General features: G+C 42.4%; 2 protein-coding genes across 4 annotated transcripts; both read left to right on the forward strand.

Annotated features, from left to right (window-relative positions):
- Positions 1-449: 449 nt before the first annotated feature.
- On the forward strand, positions 450-18,283 carry smad2 (SMAD family member 2). Of its 3 annotated transcripts, none has more exons than XM_079516396.1 (11): positions 450-556; positions 2,624-3,064; positions 4,542-4,631; positions 4,864-5,057; positions 8,966-9,100; positions 9,636-9,710; positions 9,845-9,898; positions 10,891-11,103; positions 12,512-12,649; positions 14,573-14,717; positions 15,759-18,283. In XM_079516396.1, the coding sequence occupies exons 2-11, from the start codon at positions 2,823-2,825 to the stop codon at positions 15,880-15,882; spliced, it is 1,410 nt and encodes a 469-aa protein (XP_079372522.1). In that variant the 5' UTR covers positions 450-556; positions 2,624-2,822; the 3' UTR covers positions 15,883-18,283. The 3 variants fall into 3 exon arrangements, with proteins under 3 accessions (XP_079372522.1, XP_079372521.1, XP_079372523.1); XM_079516395.1 differs by having other exon boundaries at positions 459-771; XM_079516397.1 differs by having other exon boundaries at positions 459-771; positions 9,636-9,698.
- A 661-nt stretch (positions 18,284-18,944) lies between these two features.
- ier3ip1 (immediate early response 3 interacting protein 1) lies at positions 18,945-21,284 on the forward strand. The gene is made up of 3 exons (XM_079515619.1): positions 18,945-19,168; positions 19,735-19,836; positions 20,903-21,284. Exons 1-3 carry the CDS (start codon positions 19,078-19,080, stop codon positions 20,956-20,958), a joined length of 249 nt encoding a protein of 82 aa, XP_079371745.1. The 5' UTR covers positions 18,945-19,077; the 3' UTR covers positions 20,959-21,284.
- The last annotated feature ends 344 nt before the right edge of the window (positions 21,285-21,628 follow it).

A 21,628-nucleotide genomic window follows, 5' to 3' on the forward strand; every position in this document is an offset into this window, starting at 1 on the left:
CATCAGTCTGTGTCGTTATGACAGAGTAAAGGTAAAGGAGTAAAGGACAAAACAAGGATTAGATTTAAGCATTAGTCTATCATCACTTGACTGCAGCATCCCAGGTTTTAATTGTATTCTTGTCACCAATAGAATAAAACATATATATTTACCACTTTGAAAGCATTAATGAAGTTCTGAGAGAGAGAATTGAAATTTGAGAGAGAAAAAAACGAGAAAACAAGGTTTAGATTTGAACATTTTTGTCTATCATAATAGGCTAGGTGTCTGCAGCACCCCAGGTTTTAATTGCATTCTTGTCACCAATAGAATTAGAAAGCATTAATTAATTAATGGAAACAGTATTGATGTCGGCTTTAAATTGCTTGGGGAGTCAAACTATTCTCCCCGATGATGACAGATTGATACAAAACCCATGCTGTCAAATAAACATAAAAGGATTGTCACGCAAACGAACCAATCCCGTACGTCCCTCTTCGTAGTTCTGCTTCGGGTTGTCCAATCGTTTTTCGAGCAAGGCGGGACTCGCATCCTTGATGTCAGCCAGCAAGTTCATGTGAGCGTTTTGGTTCCTCCAGTTCTACCTAACGCCGAGGCTAACTAACTAGCAACAGTAGCAGCTTCAGAAGAAAAGCCAACAAGCCTCCTTGTCAAATAATTCCTGCTGCCATAGAAAACCGTTCACGTTATTTTCATGCCAGAGAGGCGTCTGTTGAGCTGTGTGCACGTATTTCCCCGCGAAAAGTGGAATTCGGGAGGCTAATAATTGGGGTAACTATTGCAATACTGTTTGGTTGTTTTCACGACTTTGGTGCGTGTTGTTTTGTGTGTTAGCAGAGCAGGCTAGCTAGCGGCTAGCGATGAGGAGGGGGGGACTCTCTCTCTGTGTGTTAGAATAGTTCAAGATGTGAACTCGTTTTTTCTCCCCCCGGTAAGAGGAGGTGTGCATGTGTGTGTGTGTGTGTTTTGTTTTAGGGAAACGGTTTAAACATATAAACTGCCGTACTGAAACGGAACGACTGATTTGTAGATGTTTAAATATCGGGGTTTCCCATCCCGTGTCACACACAGTGGTGAAGCTGACTTTGTTTTGCCAGCTAACGTTAGTTAGCCCAAGTAGCGCGAGTTGATTGTTGCGCAAAGCAGTTTTTTTTTTCTGGGATCACAACAAAAGGATTTCTGATAACAAGCTAGCTGCCTGCGTTCCGCTAACGTTAGGTTTAGATGGCCTAACCCCCGCAGCAAGCCTACTCGTATATTGATTGTTTTTTTTTCATTATTGTGAATTTAATGGAGAAATAAAACACCTAAAGACAGACATATTTCGGCGTTTATTCTGCAACTGTGTTGCCAATGCAATCGGTTAGCTGCTGCTGCTAGCGCCTGTGAAGTGAAAGCAAAGCAAGGCCCCCCTACAGCCGGAGATATACGTTGGTTGGCGCGGGTGTCGCGCAACAAAAACAGACCGATCTACAAGCTCACAGTGCGTCACGTCGCAACGCGCTGTGAGCTTGTAGATCTGCTAGATTCGCTGCTGCGCGACACCGCGCTCGACGAAGTATATTAAAGCCCTAGCCGGCCCTGCATCACACACACACACACACACACACACACACACACACACACACACACACAGTACGAAGCTAGCTACTGTAACCGTTAGCTCAGCTGTCAAATACTCCTGTGGATCAATTCGATTGATTTCCACTATGAGCTATAATTCTCAGTTCAGCTATTTGATGGCTTTTAATGGTGTTTGTTTTCCTGTATTCACCAATGCAACAACACACTCAGGCACACCCTGTTATGTTGGTCAACTTCATAAGTTTGCCATCATTAGCTATGTTATTTAAACATTATTTGTGACCGGAAAGTGGACTGTCTGCTTTTTAAACTACGAATGCTCCAGTTAACCATATCAGCAGTCTTATGAAACAGTGTTGCTGTGGCAGATCAATACTATTTGTTGTAATTCATTATTAGCATTCCTTTTACAATCATTGTTTGTGTAATGTGTTTATTATTGTCATATTGAACTTGGCAGCAGCAGTCTAGTTATGACTGCTATATTATTAAGACAATCAGTGCCAGGATTTCTTTCAAAATAGAAGCTTGGGGTCCCTGGAAGATATGGCCGCTTTTACTCTGTAAGCCCCCCCCCCCCTTCCGTTACGGAAAAAAAACCGGGAGGCATATTTTTGCTTGCTTACCTCGCTAAGTTTCCGATAAAAGTCGCTGATGATCACTCTCTTCCTATTTTGAACGAGAGGCATGTTGAAGTCAGAAATGAAGAGCTTAGTATATCCATCTGGTCAAAACCACGGAGAGCTCCCTAGATTACGCGCGCCGAGCCTTTCTTTGTGAACGGTAAACAGGGAAGTGAACGACAACGCGTGAAAGAGCAAGGAGTATGGTGCAGAAGGAGAGGCAAACTCCAATAAAAAAAAACAGAATATTTTTCTCTCGGTTATATCAATGAAAATGCGCTAGGACACGTCCTTTGGATCCGTCGGTTGGATTAGTTATGACGTTCCCACATGTCGTACGGTCTGAATGTGTTAACTGTGGATTTGTTTGTAATGTAAGTGTATGTTTTTCATATGCGTTTGATTTTCCTCCAAAGGTTTCTCCGTCTTAAACTGCTTGCCCTGGCTTCCAACCTGTGACTCCCTGGGTCAGTAGAGTGGGGCCACCTCAGAGCAAGGGCCCAAATCTGTGCCTCCTCCAGGTCCCCTCTGCTTCCGTGTGTGCGAGCGAGTGTGTTCTTCTGACTGAGTTCTCTGGAAGAGAGACCCTCGGCTAACCCCCCTCCCGCGACCAAGATGTCCTCCATCCTGCCCTTCACTCCACCGGTGGTAAAGAGGCTGCTGGGTTGGAAGAAGTCTGCCAGCGGGCCGGGTGGAGCGGGCGGAGGCAGCAGCGAGCAGAACGGCCAGGAGGAGAAGTGGTGCGAAAAGGCGGTGAAGAGCCTGGTGAAGAAGCTGAAGAAGACAGGCCAGCTTGACGAGCTGGAGAAAGCCATCACCACACAGAACTGCAACACCAAGTGTGTCACCATCCCCAGGTATAGTAGGCCGCACGGCGGTGGAGTAGTGGTCACATTAATTAAGGAACTCTAACTTTTTATGCTACGTCAAGATACTCGGAAACAACTGCCACCACATTGGTCTAGCACTTAATTCACCTGTGTGTCTCACATGTTTATGCAAAAACGTTCTTGTTTGAGACGTAGTTCAGAAGCATGGGATGCCAAAGCATAGTCTGAGCACTTCTAGACCCTAGTTTCCTTCCACAGCTACTCTACTGTAGTCAAGATGTGCTTTATTCAAGTATGTGATCCAGGGGGAAAGATCGATGCTCCACTAGGAATAAATAAGACGTTTTCTATTATTGGAAATTAAAAACTGAAAAATAACTGTGCTGACAGTTCATGGGTGGCAGACATTACAAGGGGTCAGTGAGGATGTTATCAGCCAGTCAGCCTTGATGCCCTAGACTCGTGTTCTCTGGGAACATGGTGTGTTAACAGAATCGTTCTTCACTGATGAGCTGCCAACAACCACGTCACAAAGTCGGTTGTTTGGATGTCTATAGATAGTCGCCTGGCCGTTATCGCCTGAGAGTTCTCCTGTTTTTGTACTGAAATGATTGCTGGCTCGATGTGAATGAAATGCTTTTCCCTTGCAGATCTCACTCGAGTAGTAAAGGATTTCCGCACCTTAGAGGGAGGGAGAAGTTGTTGATTTTGTTAGGGTGGGAACTGGGAATTCTGGGAAATTACAACCAGGCAAATTTATTACAGTTTGACAGTTCACCTAGCAGCTCTGCAGGTAACCAGCTGTCATTTAGAGGTACGGTTGTATTAAAAACAAAAATCTTGCAACATAGTTTTGCTATGCTGTCAGGAACTGAATATAATGAGGTTTGAAGGGTAGTTGAGATCCCACTTGAGTTAATAATAACGCAAATTACATGCTATAGTCTTTAGCGGTAGTAGTCTACTATTGTCCTGGTCTTCAGAAGCAACTCTTACGTCATTCGTCTTCATTCCATTTTTTTGTTTTCCGACCATTTTCTTGTGAAGTTTTGAGAATGCTATAAAACGGAAAGATAGTTTCTTTCCAAGGTTGCCCCCCTTTTTTCTCCCTTTGAGTGTCTTCAGTGTTTGTTTGAACGTCTCCAGATAAGTTCACCGACATACACGGCTGTACAGTAAAAAAAAAAAGTTGTATTTAAATACAATGTCATAATTGTTTAAGAATGTTCTTTGTTTCACCAACAGTCTCATTGTGTGTTACTGAATGCCATTTTATGTTTTATTTCCTCCCCTCCTTAATTCTGTCAAAAAGGCTTCTCTTATTTGAAGTATCCCATCATTCATTTCTCAGATGAAAAGGAATTTGATGTCTTTTCTTCCTGAGACTCCAATAAAAGAGGCCTTTTAATGTTCACATTACCCATACTGATACTTCTGAATGATCCATGTCCCATGTTTATCATTTGTTTTTTTGTTTTGTTTTTGTTGTTTTCTCTGTGCACAGCAATTGCTCTGAAATATGGGGACTGAGTACTCCAAATACGATAGAACAGTGGGATACCTCAGGCCTATACAGCTACCCTGACCAAACCAGGTGACTATCCTCCTCAACCTATTGTATGGTGTTGCATACAACTTTGATGTGGGAAAGTTGTCATTTTGCAGTGTTGGGTGAGGGGAAATGAGAAAGTGTTTATTTTGCTTCTCATTCTCGACACCCCCCCCTATTCGACTTATCTGGCCACTTTATACATCTTATCCAACATTTCGCTCCCCGTTTGCCACCCAAATCTCTCACCGACACTTTCTGGTTGCCATCCAATCAGATCCCTGGACGGGCGCCTGCAGGTCTCCCACAGGAAGGGGCTTCCCCATGTCATCTACTGCCGTCTGTGGCGATGGCCTGACTTGCACAGCCACCATGAGCTACGCGCCATCGAGGCCTGTGAATACGCCTTCCACCTCAAGAAGGACGAGGTGTGCATCAATCCATACCACTACCAGAGGGTGGAGACCCCAGGTGAGCTGCCATAGACCTTTTTTTTGGGATGTTTTGGTTGTAGACCTCCAGGGGTTTGTGTGGCTCTCATTCAGTGCCAAGAAACAAGAATATTTAACCAAAAATAGCCCAGGTGCCAGGCTTTTTTCACATTTACTTACTTTTTAAGTAGTCACAGAATATTCATCTTGGAGGTGATCTCCCTACTCTTGTATTGAGAAATCTAGACCCTGGTTTTGGGTAAAACACCTAGAAAATGTCAGTAAAGTTATTTGAAGCAGACGGTACCCCACATTGGATGCTATTTGCGCTGCCATTTTTATCGTAGTTAGGACATAATGCAATGCATGCAATTGCCTATATGTCAGGAGACGAGAGATTGTAGCTTTACAGTGGTGCTTTATGCCTAGGCATTCAGTCTGGGGAGCCCCAGAGATCCTTGAGGGGGTTCCTGGCAAAAAAGATGGTTGGGAACAAAATGTGCCCTTATGAGTCTGTAGCTCTAATACTGTAGAAGTGGAAGGGTCCATTTGGTAACACTTGTAACAAAGATCGTAAATAATCTCAATTGGTGGTTGTATTTTACAGTAGACCTTTAGACTGGAGGTGGTGAATAATATGTTCTGTACATCTTTTTCTGCGTCTCCTCAAAACGTCTCACAGCGGCTGATTATAGCCATAGTTCATATTAGTTCTAAATGAATCCATCTCTACCCACTTCCCCAACGTATGTTACCTGCTAGTTGAAACACCCTGTTGTTTACCACCCAGTAGTATCACATAGATGGAAGTCAGCAGTCCTCTATATGTGAAATGGCAATAGAGGGTATTCGTGTGACATCATCAAACCCGGAAGTTATACAGGAATGCCTACTGAGTGGCAAAAAACTACTTTCTGGCCTTGACAACCCATGCATCCAAAGAGAAAAGTCCTATCTGATTGCATTAAACAATGTTAAACTCACTTTGCATGTTGCTTTGCCACTCGATGTGCCATTCACTTTAAGCATGCGCAATTGCGCATGCCCTCTATTGGCAAATTATTGTTCTAGGTAAGCAAGAATATGTTTTGGGTGTTACTGTTACTCGTTGCCTTGTGATACAGGTCCTGAACCTCCTTTCATATTAGCCTAAGTTGTTGAATGTTAGCTGTTACCGTATATGGCTTTATAAGGACATAAGTACTCTAAAGCAGAATTCTGTCTCTCTCTTCTCCACCCAAGAGAGGGTGCATACTTAGTTTAGACTAGTCATTGGTTAGACATGGGTTAAGGTTAGGTTTAGGTGTGCTGCCCCGTGGGAGGCCCACAAGAGACCTCTCACAGCAACTTCAACCATAATCATAAACTTTACACAGTACACATTACACATCATGAACACCTCCTTGTCCTGTGGCAACCCTTCATCTGTGCTCATAATTGCATACCATAGAAATTATGCAAGCTGTTACGATACTTGGTTCTCTTTTTGTATGGCATCTTGCTGTACTCTGTTGTCCATCTAAGTTGTGCTCTAAATGCTTAACTTATGACTTGTTCATTGAATAAAACATCACCACACAATCTTGCTAAACATTATGCCTACCGCATAGAAGACTTTGAACTTGTTGTCAGACACACTCCTCTCACATCTACCATACACTAGAAGACTTTAAAGTTTAATGTCTGACAACCTTTTCACATCTATTTCCCACTAGAACATTGGTTCCCAACCTTTTTATACTGATTTACCACCTCAGAAAATATTTGTCTCTCCAAGTACCACCATAATAACTGATGTTAAAATACAGGAGCGTAACGTCTGCTGTCATGCTCATTTCAGCACGGCTGGAGAGCCTATTTCAGCCAATTGCTTGGTCAGAATAACTACCTGTAGTAATATAAATATTTCATTCCACTTTTGTCTTTTTCTCCTTTTGGAGACTCCTCTGTGTACCACCAGAGGAGGGCTCAGGGCTTGATGTCCAGTGTGGGCTGGCCTTAAGAATTGTATGTACACTAATAATATACACAGTCTTAATGGAGCTCTGAAAGTGTAAATGTGGACGGGAAACGGGCGTGGTGGGAGGGGACGGAGGGGACGCGGGGGAGTGCCATCCCCCCCACTTCTCTCACGCCTAAAATATTTTTGGGGCAAAAATATGTTTTTGGACTTATGGATACAATTAAGCATTGTAAACCCTGTTTCTAAATAGGCTATACACGTCTGCATGTTTTATAGTGCGCGTCTGCACGCGTTGTGCACGTGCACGCAAATGTGCATGCATGTGTGCGAGCGCACGTGTCTTATGGGCGTCCCCCCCCCCACTTCTAAAAGTAGCACTAAAACACTGAGGAAAGCATTATCGTTTTGCACTTCCATTGTTAATTTAACACCCCAGATTTTGCTGTGTAGCAGAAGGGCAAGACTGTTGCTTTTTGGCAAGTAGGCCGTCTGTTTACACAGAAAATATAAAGTTTGCTGGCTCCTATGTGGTGCTGAAGAGTGCACCATTTGGATGTTGACAATGCTCATGACACGTTATTGAACTTCACATGAACCACGACTAAATACTTGAATGAGATTGAACATGCTTGATTTGATCGGAACCTTGAGAAGTAAAGATGAAAAAAGTGACTTATTGCGACCAAAGATGGCAGTTAACACCCTGAGCGGCATAAATGGAGGTCTCCGTCCTATCAAACAGTGGCGCTCAGGACGGAACTTTATTGATATCATAACCGAGCGCATCGCTCCACAGGCTGGGAGCGCCTGTTGGGCAACATTTGATGTAATTTCCGGTTGGGACGTCATCCAAAAATGTCCCCCCCCCCCCCCCCCCCCCCCCCCCCCCCCAATTTAGTGGATGAGACCGAAAATCTTAAAACGTGAATAACTCTTGATCTAAATCAATCTGTCCAATTCTAACCAAAGATTATGTTTTTGACGGACCGTTGCTGCAAATCGCTGGGCGCTCTGATTTAATGGTCCTAAATGCCCCCGGGCGATCGGGGTGTTAACTATAGAATTGTGAGTTTTTCGTCACTCAAAATCCCCATACATGGGGAAAGCCCCCATATATTGTGCCCAGGTCTCGTGGCATCACTATGACATCATCATCCTCATACATGGGGAAAGCCTCCATATATTGTGCCCAGGTCTCGTGGCATCACTATGACATCATCATCCTCATACATGGGGAAAGCCTCCATATATTGTGCCCAGGTCTCGTGACATCACTGACATCATCATGGATATTAAGCCCATTAAACTCTAGACGGGCCTGCCCCAAAGTTATTTGTGCAGCTGCACCTGGCAGCCGGCGAAAACTAGAGTTCTGACCAGGCCCGAAAATTAAGGCCCAGTCCTACCTGGGCCCTCATCAAACCCTGTACACAAGACACTGCCCCTGCTGCCACCCTTAGATCTCCATATATGGAGCTGACCTGTTCTGACATTCCATATGTTGATCTGACCTCATCACACCCTGTACACTCAAGACACGCTCCATATGGTCAGTGCACGTGACCTCGCCCTCATGCGTCTTACTGGTTAGTAATAAATAAGTCATACATTTTCTCGTATTACTGCTCGGAATTAGCTTCATGACCACCTTACACTAAACAATCAAGATGATGAAAACGAGTTAAACAAATCTATCAAAGTCCGACATTGGAAAATTGTCTGGCAGTCAAATTGGCTTGAAAAATCCTTTGGTGTAAGGCTGGCATTAGTAATGATTGTTGAGACACGGAGAGGTGTAACCATTTGCTGTACATTAGAGGCACTGTGGTGGTTCTTCACCTTAATCGTACTGTTGATGGTTTGTAATATTGGTCATTTAGTAACTCAAGCTTGTTCTATTGAGCTTATCGTATGCCACTCTGGATACTGCGTGTCCCATAACTGCTTAAAATGTAATTTCAACTGTTCTCCATTTAATTCTGCAGTGTTGCCTCCCGTTCTTGTGCCAAGACACTCGGAAGTTCTGACAGAGCTACCACCGCTTGACGATTACACTCATTCCATACCTGAGAACACAAACTTTCCTGCAGGAATTGAACCTCCTAACAACTACATACCAGGTTAGTCCAATTTCATCTAAGGGTCAGGAGGATGACTGTCTGACCAATCAAAGCATCAAAGGTTGGATGATGCACTAGAAGAGAAGAATTGCGTGGGGGTTTGGGTGGCATGCAGCACAACTAAGGCTAAAGTACCCGTCTACCACTGCAGAATCTAGGTGTTAAGTGTTCGGGTTCATTGGGCATAGCGACTAAATGGGGTGGGGAGGGTAAAAATCCACATAGATGGTGGAGACGGCAGCAACTGAAATGTGCGTATCACAAATTGTCTTTGCATTGAAGTCTTCAAAGAACAGCAAAATGAAGTCTTCAAAGAACAGCAAAATAGGGATGCATGGTTATCTGAGATGGAAGTATGTCTGCGCCATCTCAGCATGACAATATTTATATTTTTGTCATCGTTTTTGCTTTTAGACTAGTTGGTGTATCAAGTATTATCCCTACTAACAATGAGTTCAATACCATGTTCTTTAATTATTATTTTATTATCTTACAAGGATGCCACAGTAAGTAAGCTGTTGTGTTTGTCCTCTAGAAACCCCGCCCCCAGGCTACATCAGTGAGGATGGGGAGGCAAGCGATCAACAGATGAATCAAAGTATGGACACAGGTACCCTAGACTAGACACTCCCTGTCGGTTTCTGTTATTCCCATTGCCGTTCAGACTCTTTCTCCAAGTCAACAGTAAAGCAGCTTCTATAAATCATGTTAAATGGTTAACTTCCTGTGTCCTGTACCTGTCAGGTTCTCCAGCAGAGCTGTCCCCCAGCACCTTGTCCCCTGTTAATCACAGCATGGGTAAGATATGCGCACTTAGGTCTTTATAAATCTAACACTACTATAGACAGAGCTGAGCTTCTTCTTTTCCTGTCGGCTGTTCCCTTCAGGGGTCGCCAGTCGCCACAGAGAGTCATCTGCCTCCATCTCACCCTGTCCTCTGCCTCTTCTCTCACACCAACTAACTTCATGTCCTCTTTCACTACATCCATAAATCTCCTCTTTGGTCTTCCTCTAGGCCTCCTGCATGGCAGTTCCAACCTCAACATCCTTCTACTGATATACTACTCACTAGCCCTCTGTACATGTTCATATACTCACTATCCCTCCTGTACATGTTCATATACTCACTATCCCTCCTCTGTACATGTTCATATACTCACTATCCCTCCTGTACATGTTCATATACTCACTATCCCTCCTCTGTACATGTTCATATACTCACTATCCCTCCTGTACATGTTCATATACTCACTATCCCTCCTCTGTACATGTTCATATACTCACTAGCCCTCCTCTGTACATGTTCATATACTCACTAGCCCTCCTCTGTACATGTTCATATACTCACTATCCCTCCTCTGTACATGTTCAAACCATCTCAGTCTGGCCTCTCTAACATCTAACTCTGATGTACTCACTCATGTCTCTGTTACCTCCAGCTTTGCTTCCTGTCTTCCTGTCTCTATACCATAGCTAATCCCATCTATTTTGCATGATATTCAAGATATATTGTTTGATGTTAAAAATGAACAAGTACTTAATTGCCATTCAGTCTAGATCATTTGATTATACTAACTTAATGTCGACATTGTTTTCACGTTTTCCACGTCATGTATATAATACATGATACATAATATATATATATAATAAGGTTTGGACTAACTGCGAGTGTAAAATCTAGGCAGTATTATCAATATGATCATATAATAGTGCTGTAATAGTGTAATTGATGCAATGGGGGGAAGGTTAATCCAAAGGACGATATAAAGGTGTATAATGTCCTGTTTCAGACCTACAGCCGGTGACCTACTCTGAGCCAGCCTTCTGGTGCTCAATAGCCTATTACGAGCTGAACCAGCGCGTGGGAGAAACCTTCCACGCCTCACAGCCCTCACTGACAGTGGACGGCTTCACAGACCCCTCCAACTCGGAGCGCTTCTGCCTCGGCCTGCTGTCCAACGTCAACCGTAATGCCACCGTGGAGATGACCCGGAGGCACATAGGTAGGTTCTGGCTCCCCAACTATGGATTGAACTACCCATCGCAATTTGAACTGCAAACTCTTAGCGATACTAATCTCACTGCGTGGATATTTAGTCTCGTCCCTCTCAGTATTAGATTTATTTTCTGCAATGTCCCGCCCCATATTTGCATACTGGGCCCTGGTTGGTTATTGCATGGTTTCAGACGAATCTGGTTGGCTCGTCACCACTTCGGCCATGAAATCCTCCCACAATTGAGAGGGGCCAGACTTTCTGCTTGGGGCAATATGCATTGCAAAGGCAGATGAAGGCTGGCTACGCGAGGCTATAGCATTCTATAGTGTATACATATAGTTTCATTGCACAGATATACTACTGCTGGATGGATGTTAGGTTCTTAGTTTACTTATGATCCTAGATGACTATTTCTATGTACTTGATGTATTGCTTGCTTGAAATGACCACAGAACATTGGCGTTATGATCAAGTTTTGCATGCGCAAAACTGGTCTGGGATCGTTGAAGAACGTCCAAGACACCCCGTGTGTGTGTGTGTGTGTGTGTGTGTGTGTGTGTGTGTGTGTGTGTGTGTGTGTGTGTGTGTGTGTGTGTGTGTGTGTGTGTGTGTGTGTGTGTGTGTGTGTGTGTGTGTGTGTGTGTGTGTGTGTGTGTGTGTGTGTGTGTGTGTGTGTGTGTGTGATTCTCAAGACCATAGGTTTACCCACCCACTGTGTGTGTCACTAACACAGAAAGAAACGCAGCATCCCTAATTTAACTTGCCTGTCTTTAAGCACAGTCACGGGTTCGAAATATAACGTGACCGAAGTTTCATTTCTGCAAATTGTATTTGTGACTTACCGAAGTTGGTGACCCTAAGGTCACTGCTTTGCAATTTCAGCTGTCATCAGAAGCAAAGGCTGTTTTGCCTTAGAAAAGGCTATGTTTCAGGTAAACATGTTAGTTTTTATTCTAGATCATATTAAAACAGGGAGGGCTGACATGCGCACACGTGTAGCGTGTATGTGCAACCTTTTTTTCCCTCCACAATGCATGTAGTGCAGCATGTACACACACATACTACAAAGACAGTGTTCTATTTCACCAACCGTGTGCGTTGGATTTTACAGTTACTTGTATTGGAAATTAAAGAGCCTGTGTATTATGCAAATCACAGAGGCTAGACAGTCAATGACACTGCGTAGAGGACCACATTTCTGACGTGATCCGTCCATGTGGCACCTAGTGCCATTCGTAGCATTCTTGTTTAGACACCATCCACGGCCCTTTCTTGTTGTGCTGTGAGGGTCCATGTCTCAGCCCCATACAGCAGTACTGACTCCACTGTAGCTACGAACGGCCGCCTCTTGAGGTGTTGTCGCATGTCTGATTACCACAGGTGATTGATGTCTATTTCCATTTTTTGTTCACAGGAAGAGGAGTAAGGCTTTATTACATTGGCGGGGAAGTATTTGCTGAATGTCTGAGCGATAGCGCCATCTTTGTCCAGAGTCCAAACTGCAACCAGCGGTATGGATGGCACCCTGCAACAGTCTGCAAAATACCTCCAGGTAAAGGCCTCGACAGAGTCCGTTTTGACTAGCGTTGGGGGTGAGGGAGAAGACACACAATGCACCCAATCAGGGCGTGGCGTTGCGTACGTCAGTGACACCCTCGGCCAATCAGGGCGCTGCGTGCGTACGTCGGTGACGCCCTCGGCCAATCAGGGATTGTGAATTTTTGGTGGCTTTATTTGGTTTTGACTGGACAATAGAATTGTTATACTTCTTTGCAACACATCGTAATTTGTGGAAAGTGAATTAGTTGTAAGAACACCTTAATTCTCTAAAGTTTTTATTTAACAGTTATAGGAAAGGAATTGTGTTTTCGATTTTATTTTAAATGTTTATAAAATATAACAAATGAAGATTAAACCCATAGAGGGAGGTACAGTAAGTTGACAAGAGTCAGAGATAAGTTGCGCGCTCTGCTCACACACAAGTAGGTGTGTAAAGCGCAAGTTGGCAGCTCGACAGAGTGCATTTCTAGTTGTAAAACAGCGTTTATTTTAAGCTTTAGTTATCAGGCTGTCAACCAAACCACCCTGGGATTTCAAGATCATGCAAATATACACAACTGAAGAGGCTGAGAAAAGGTACCATGACATTGCTAGTGGATAAAGATGATCATCTGCAATGGAAAACATGGTTTGTTGGTCTGTCTGTAAATGTCCAAATTGTCACCAAATGGAAGCATAGGAGACGATAAATTATACACAACTATCAGAGCTTGTACACACACTATTCTCCGCGGTAATTCCGCGGAGGTCTCGTCGGAACACCGCGGCCGCCGATTCTGTTCGGGCCTGATCACCGACGAGTTTGCAAAGCTGATTGCAAACTGTGATCTATCCATGCCGTTCCATTGTTACATTTACAACTCGAGGAGCCAGCAGAAGTGGCTTCCTCTTTCAGAAAGAGGGGGGCCTAGGAGCAGAGGAGGAAAAGCATTACTACTTTTCTCTGCTTGCTTGCTTTGCGTTGGGGGTCGTTCCCAGATTGATGGATGACGAAAGGGACGGAATGGAGGCGAGATATTTCTCTCCCCCTCCATTGCTTAGCGCTTTCTGCGTTGATTTAGCTGTAAAGCACTTAACCGGTGGAAAAGTTGACATGACAATCATTGAATCGCATTTCTCTGTCTCACAATTTGGCTTAGGTGGTTACTTTGTTGCAGCCCCTGCAGTTGGTCCACCCCCCATATATTTACATTTTTAATCTTAGTGGTGGTGTCTCTAGATGTTATAGTATGCAACCAAGAAAATGGAGCGACCGTCGTATCCAAGGCAAACTGGCATTGTGCTCGATCTAGGGGGGCATGGGAATTTCTTTCTTTCTTTTTTTAAATGATGCAATGACTGTCTACAGAAAGTGTGTTAACATAACGGTAAACAAAATATTGAGCATAATGCAATGAAGAAAAACGTAATTAGACCGACTGTTGATGGAATTAAAGCTATGTTTTAGCCTGATATGAGACTGAAGCAGTCCACTCAAGTGGAGCACAGTCTATGGTCTGGATACAGTGTGATGTACATGATGCCAGAGTCATTGAGATAGAAGAGTTACGTCAATGAGGGGTCAGAAGTGCTATATTTATATATATATATATATATATATATAATATATCTATATTTATATATGCCGCTTTTGATACTGATTGATACGTTAATATTTATGCCAAGAAAGTAATCGGAATTCGATACCCAGCCCTATTCTGGACACACAATCCACCCTTAAATGTAGGGTAAGATTGTCTACTTGTATAACCCATTGTCAGGAGTGCCAAGTAGGACACCTGCTGGTTGACAGTGTGAAGTTATTTAAAGCGTTAGTAGTGTGTGCATATATATACCGGTACACATATTTTAACAAGAAAGAAATGTCACGGGGACAACTATGTCCGACCCACTGACCCTCCCTGTTCCCTGTAAGGTTGTAACTTGAAGATCTTCAACAACCAAGAGTTTGCTGCTCTGCTGGCTCAGTCAGTCAACCAGGGCTTTGAAGCTGTCTACCAGCTCACCAGGATGTGCACAATCCGTATGAGCTTCGTCAAAGGCTGGGGAGCCGAGTACAGGTGAGCATGGCCATGCTGAGCAGCAAAAAGGAAGAAGAAACATTCGCACAACTAGAGCTCCACAAGAGTCTTACTTTTATTAAGGCAAAAGTGCAATGTTTCGACTCTAGGTCTTCATCAGGCAAATATGCTGAGCAGCAGGCATTGCACACACACACACACACACACACACACACACGATTTACACAAATGTTCATGTTTAAATCTTTTAAAATAAAAAGCAGATGTACAAGCTTGTATCACAGCACGAAGTGATGCGGTATGAGCTTCTATATCTGCTATTTTTGAATAACCAAATATAAAATTATGTTTGTTTTTTTTTGTTTTTTTTTCTTAGCTCAAATCTAAATTACTTAAAGGTGCAGTGAAACAGAAATGGTGGGCATTTTTTTTGGGAAGTTCCAGCTTGAAACGCTAGCTCGGAAGTTTCTGAACCAATCGGAGCGTCGCATCCCTCCAGGCTATGGGAGAGGAAGTCTCTCACGTGCAGTGTCGTTTGTAAAGAGACGTGGGGCAAAGCCAGGGGATTATTTCTAACCTATACACAGCCTATATACCGCTACATATTTTAGCGTGATGATTACGTTTAAAGTAGTTCTTTAATCAAAACCAGCTGTGTTGGAGGACAAGGGAATCAAACTGGTGAGCTTAATTTTGATTGGCTTTTATTGATGTGGGCCTCGACACGTCATCACGCAGCTCGTTTTCAGGAAGTAATTAAAAAAATATGTTTATGGACTTTTGATATAAACACACAAATGAGAATTTGCCCATTTTTTTGCCATCTATTATATGATGACCACGGATATGGTCTAAAAGTGTGAAAAACGTATTTTTCATTTCACTACACCTTTAATGGTTAAGTTCTGTCACTATGATTGGATATCATTCATATGGCCACTGGAGATAACGTTTTTGCTGTTTAACAAAAAAAAATCATGAAGAAATAAAATAATAAATCCTTTCCAGCAGCTTTAATGCAAAGACTGGGGTGAACCAGAGCAGCAGAAGTAACAACACTTTTATCCTTTTGTGTCTCAGGCGGCAGACTGTCACAAGCACTCCTTGCTGGATTGAGCTGCATTTGAATGGACCCTTGCAGTGGCTGGACAAGGTTCTGACCCAGATGGGCTCCCCGTCTGTGCGCTGTTCCAGTATGTCCTAAATGGCTCGAGGAACTACCCAAACAACGTCAGCCTATTTACAAAGATCATGAATTCTTAAACTTGTGAGTCCTATCATGAAAAAATAGAACCCCCACAGAATGAATTTCTGTACATAACTTCATAGTATTTGTGGCCCAGTTCCACTCCCAGTTTTAACTTTACACGTTCACACACACACACACACACACACACACACACACACACACACACACACACACACACACACACACACACACACACAAGCATACGTATGGAGATTGGACACACACACACACACACACACACACACACACACAGGCCCAGACATATATACACATCAATACATAGACTTTTCAGTATAGAATTTGGCACTTTGTTACCCATCTATGTCATGCACCTTGTTAAATTGCTTTTCCCCAAATCCTTAATATTAGATCTATTTGTGGTACAAATGAAATGTATATTGGTTTTTAGTCCAGGAAGCAGGGGGAAATAACCAAAAATATCTGTGAATAGTTTCTCAGTATTGGATATTGCTTGTAGTAACACAAGCTTGAATGCTAAAATTAAATTTATTTTGGTCCACCCCAACCATTGTTCTGAACCTAAGTTTACTTTTCTCTGGGAAACTTGGACCCATGTTTTTGTCTGGGGGGGAGTTGGCTTGGTTAAGAATTATGGCCTTGGTGGCCGATCCCCTCTAAGGGGACAACGCCACATTGTATTTACGAAATTAATTCCCAAAATGATTTCACCCATTGCCCAAACAACCCCGCACCCTCTCCTTTATTTTATTTTTTCAACTCTTTGACGTGTGTCGTTATAAGACACACCTCTTAATGGACAAATAGGAATGTTGGCAAGAAAAGAATCAGCAAGAACCCTAAACGAACCGCCATAATTGGCCTGGCTGTAGTTTACTTCTTAGTCATTACACGGCACTCTTCCGTGTCCTAGTAGGTTGGTTTGATTTGCACCCCCTTACAGAAAGTGGATTTAGAAGCTAATGAGACTTGGGCCTAGGTTTGCTGGGTGCACTGGGCAGGGACCAGAAAATATCAAGCTGTTAGAAAGGATTTTTTTCATTTTCTTTTTCATTTAGTTTTTGACACGACACTGGGAGTCCTGGAGCTCTCCAAGGTGAAGCGTCTTAAAAAATAAAAAATAAATAAAAAAAAAAGTCTCTCACCGGGAGAAATTGAAGGCATCGATGAATTTCATTCTATATTGTTTTTAACCTATATCCCCTTTCTTTTGCTACTTTTTTGTATTCTCATGTATTTTTATATATAAATATACTTAAGATTTTCTGTCCTTCACTTTTTATTAAAGTAATATTTTCAAGACCACAGCTGTTTTTAAAGTGACATGGAGACCATGGATCATTCCTGTTTTACTCAAAAAGGTTCAGCTTGAATCCAATTCCCAATGAAAGCCCTTTGTCTTGGTAAGAAAAATCACTGCCCCACATGATGTAGCCTGTTTTTTTATCTTATTACTTTTTATCTTTCAAAAAATAAATCTGGTGCATTTAAAGTACACAAAATGGTTGATTTGCCTGTAACCCCAAATCTGCTTTCCTTCCTATGGTTTTAATGATTCCAGAGGCATGTTGTGAGAATTTTCATAGTCATTCATCTCTTCACTTAAAAAAAATTAATAATGGCTCATTTGACCTCTTGACGCCTTTTTTGGTGCTTAGATAAGCGGGTAAAGGTGAAGCAGATACAATTGGCTTTAAAATGTTACAGAAACATGGCAGTATTCCAGAATCTTATACCAGAAAGGAAGAGCGAATGAGTCTGCACACTGGGACATCCTGTGTTTTAAATGTGTGTATTGTATTCGTTCCTGTCTATGAAATACTGTATGTTAAACAAAGACTTAAACTAGCTTGCAGTATGCCATTCTCGTCATTACATGGCTGTTGCAAGTGTTTTTTTTTGTTTTTACATTCGTTTTTTCTTTTCCTTTTTTTTTTCTTCTCCCCAAACCTCCTTTATATTGATGTAATACATTTGTTTACCTTACAGCACTAGTGATTGTACTTTAAGTGCACCTAGTGGAGTTTGGATTTTGGGGGACTGAACCCTGTGTTTAGGGTCCAGTGTTACATTCTTTTATCTTTGGCCTACAAACATATGAATGTGAAAAGAAAAAAAAAAGCATTGCAAATCTGATGTGGACCAGACGACGTACATATACATAACAGTAGTACAGTATGTGTGTATTTAACAGTAATCTTTTTTGCAAAGCAAGTCAGTACAGTAGATGTCGCAGTTGTTTTACCAGTAGAGGGCGGTATTGATAGAGCAGTTTTTTTTTCTTTTTTTTTTTTTTTCTGACCATAAGCTTCTCAGGCGTGTGGCATATTATGCAGACTTCATAAAACACTAATAAAGATTTTTATTCTCATGATGATTCTGGCTTTGTGTCCATTTTAAATACAGAATGTACCTCAAGGCATGCACATAGATGTTTTGTGGAGTGGGATAAAGGACTAGTTCTTTTTCATTAATTCTCACAAAACTCAATGGTTTTCTGCTGCATTATATGGACACCAGAACCTTGTACCAGTGCAGAACGTACATCTGTATGACATCGGCTCCCGAAAAACCAATTCAAATAATTATATTTGAACTGACGTGACCTCCCACCATGACAAGTAAGCAGTTGAGTCATTTTCATGTTGTTTAACTCTGTCCAACAGATAGATATTGTGAAAATGGAAGATCTACAAGCTCACAATCCACAATGCCTCAAGTTGCGTGTCATTGTGAGCTTGTAGATATTGTAGCTATTTTCAAAATGATTACCTCATTATTTGACAATTTGACCAATGTTTGACCAGTTTTTATAGTTTAATTTTGAAGCAGTATGCTTAATGCTTCTTAGTATTAAAAATATTGACCCCAGATTTCTGGTGACCCCTTCAAATCATGTGGGGACCCCTAGCTCTGGTCCATAGCGGGTCCATGGCCTTAAGCCAAGGGATGACCAGAGCTAGGGGACCCCCTGGGTGTCCCGACCCACATGTTGAGAACCACTGCTCTAGTCTACCGATAACCGACGTCCGAACCGATACCGACTGTTGTAACGCGGCGGGGGCTGTACCAGTCACTGCAGTCAGACAGTTGTCCCTCGCCAGATGCCGTACACTACACGTCAGAAGAAAACAACAGACAGAGCTCCTTTTCTAGTTGCTAAGAGACAACATGGCTTTTACCTTATATTCTCTTATTCAGGCGGCGATTCTGTGTGTAAACGCCGTTGCTGTGTTGCACGAAGAGAGGTTTCTTAGTAAAAGTAAGTACCTGCAGTGCTCGTAACGTGAAAGTGCTTTGCTGAAATCTTCTAAAGTTAAGCTAACGTGACGCTAGCTTATGGGCTAGCAACTCAACCAATGGATGATGTAGCAGTGGATGAGTTCAACCCACATACTTTTATTTCTGTGATTAAGGCTCTGTCAAATTGTGGGCCAGTGATTACACATCTTTTTTAATGTGTTTTGGTAGTGCGAAATCACAATTACAATTTAAAGGACCCCATGGAAACGAGACATCTAGGCTTTCTTTTAAATCCTCTTTAGGAGACCTTGTATCGAACTGTACATTCCTGTGCTTTTGTTTTGCAAACTGGCAACTGCTAATAAAGTATTTAATGAAACGATACAGTATACATGCTTGTGTATGGAAAAATTAGGGCATTTTCCAAATCGCTTAAACAAGTTGTCACAACAAATTACATTTGTTGCACCTGGTACTAATGTTTTATTGTTCACATTGATGGTAGCTGGTCAAATTTCTGTAATGAAACAGTATGTATGTTTACACCTATTTATGCTGATTATTTTCTGTCACCTTCCTTCTTAGTTGGCTGGGGTGTGGACCAAAGTGTTGGAGGATTCGGTGATGAACCAGGCATCAGAGTTCAACTCATGAACCTTATCCGCTCTGTCAGAACGGTCATGAGAGGTATGCTACACACACTCACTCACTCACTCACTCACACTCTCCCCCCCCCCCCCTCTGTCCCTCTCTCTCTCTCTCTCTCTCTCTCTCTCTCTCACACACACACACATTAGGAAACTTACAATACATTAGTTCTTATATAGTAGGCTATGTCTCACCTCAACTCTTAGACCTATCTCCAGCTCTGACAGTAAGTTCATGAAGACTCCATGGTCTTCTAGCTAGCACACTAAGCACAGTAAGGATTCCAAATAACCATTTGAAAGCCCTGTCAGAAAACGTGTTTTAGTAAAATATCTCCACTTTTGCTCTGCTCTGCTGTCTTCAGAACTGCTAGCCCCTCTCGGGACCCTCCGTAAAGTTTCTGAAATTTGGACTTTACTTTACGTAGGGTCCCTATGCATTTATTCCACACGTTATGGTACACAGACGTACATACACTCGGGAAAGGCCGTGCTGCGGCCTTTTGGTGGTGGTGAGATGTTTCAAAAGAAGCATAAATCGGCTATAGGAGAAAACGGAAACGTCAGAGAATTTTCATTTGGAGCAGAAGCCGTTAAGTATTTTTAATCTTTGTTTGACCGTTTTGGCTGCTCTGAAATTCTCTCTTCCTTCCTTCCTTGACTTCCTTATTGACTTCCCATTGTACCGCCTCCAGCACCGGGACTGGCTAGCTACGCGTCCTACGTTCCTGCCTCTGATCTGCTCTGTCGCAGCTAGCCAGTGTCGGTGCGGGAGGCGGTACAATGGGAAGTCAAGAGCAGCCAAAACGGTCAAACACTTAACGGCTTCTGCTCAAAATGAAAATTCTCTGACGTTTCCGTTGTCTCCTATAGCCGATTTATGCTTCTTTTGAAACATCTCACCACCACCAAAAGGCCGCAGCACGGCCTTTCCCGAGGGTATGTACGTCTGTGTACCATAACGCGTGGAATAAATGCATAGGGACCCTACGTAAAGTAACATCCAAATTTCAGAAACTTTACGGATGGTCCCGAGAGGGGCTACAGAACTGCCAACATCCTTGCTTAAAATCACTTTTTCCATGTGTCTTCTTCCTCCACCACAGTGCCCTTGATAGGAGTGAATACTGTGGTTATCGTACTGCTGCTGCTGTTTGGCTGAGTGAAGACGACATTACTGGAAGCTAGCAGACACAACTACATCGACAGCTGACAGCGAAGAATATTTGTGTGACCTCAGGAACACCTGTACATAAAGAAGACTGACTTGACACAAAAACATTAATACATGTACAGAGTTTCAGAGTCTAAGTCTATAAATCACTCCTTTTGCAATGTCTCGTCAAATCCTATCATGTACAGTGACCGTACAGTCAAGTCCAGCCATTCAAATTAAGACCCTACAGCTTTTTGGGATGGTTACATTTTTCAGACAAATTCAATGCATTTACACTTTCATTGTTGAATAAAAAAATGTGTTGAAATGCCTATTTGTTTTGTTATTCAAGCAAACATGTTTATATATGTTATGTATAACAAATCATTAGAAAATAGCAGGTCTACAAGCTCACAATGCGTCACGTCGTGACATTGTGAGCTTGTAGATTGTGAGTCAACGCATTGTGAGCTTGTAATCGACTATTTTGTACATTTTCAGCCACATAATAGTGGTTAATGTATGTTTTGTAATCAAAATCTACAAAGTAACGTTTTCAAATAATTACAATACAATTATTATAATTGTATATACACAACAGGTAACGAGATAGGTGAGCACCTCTGTGTTAAAGTGGCTATTTTTTTCTTCCAAAAATATTAAATAAATACATGTT

This window comes from Electrona antarctica (assembly GCF_951216825.1).
Source record: "Electrona antarctica genome assembly, chromosome: 12".
Classification (NCBI taxonomy): Eukaryota; Metazoa; Chordata; class Actinopteri; order Myctophiformes; family Myctophidae; genus Electrona; species Electrona antarctica.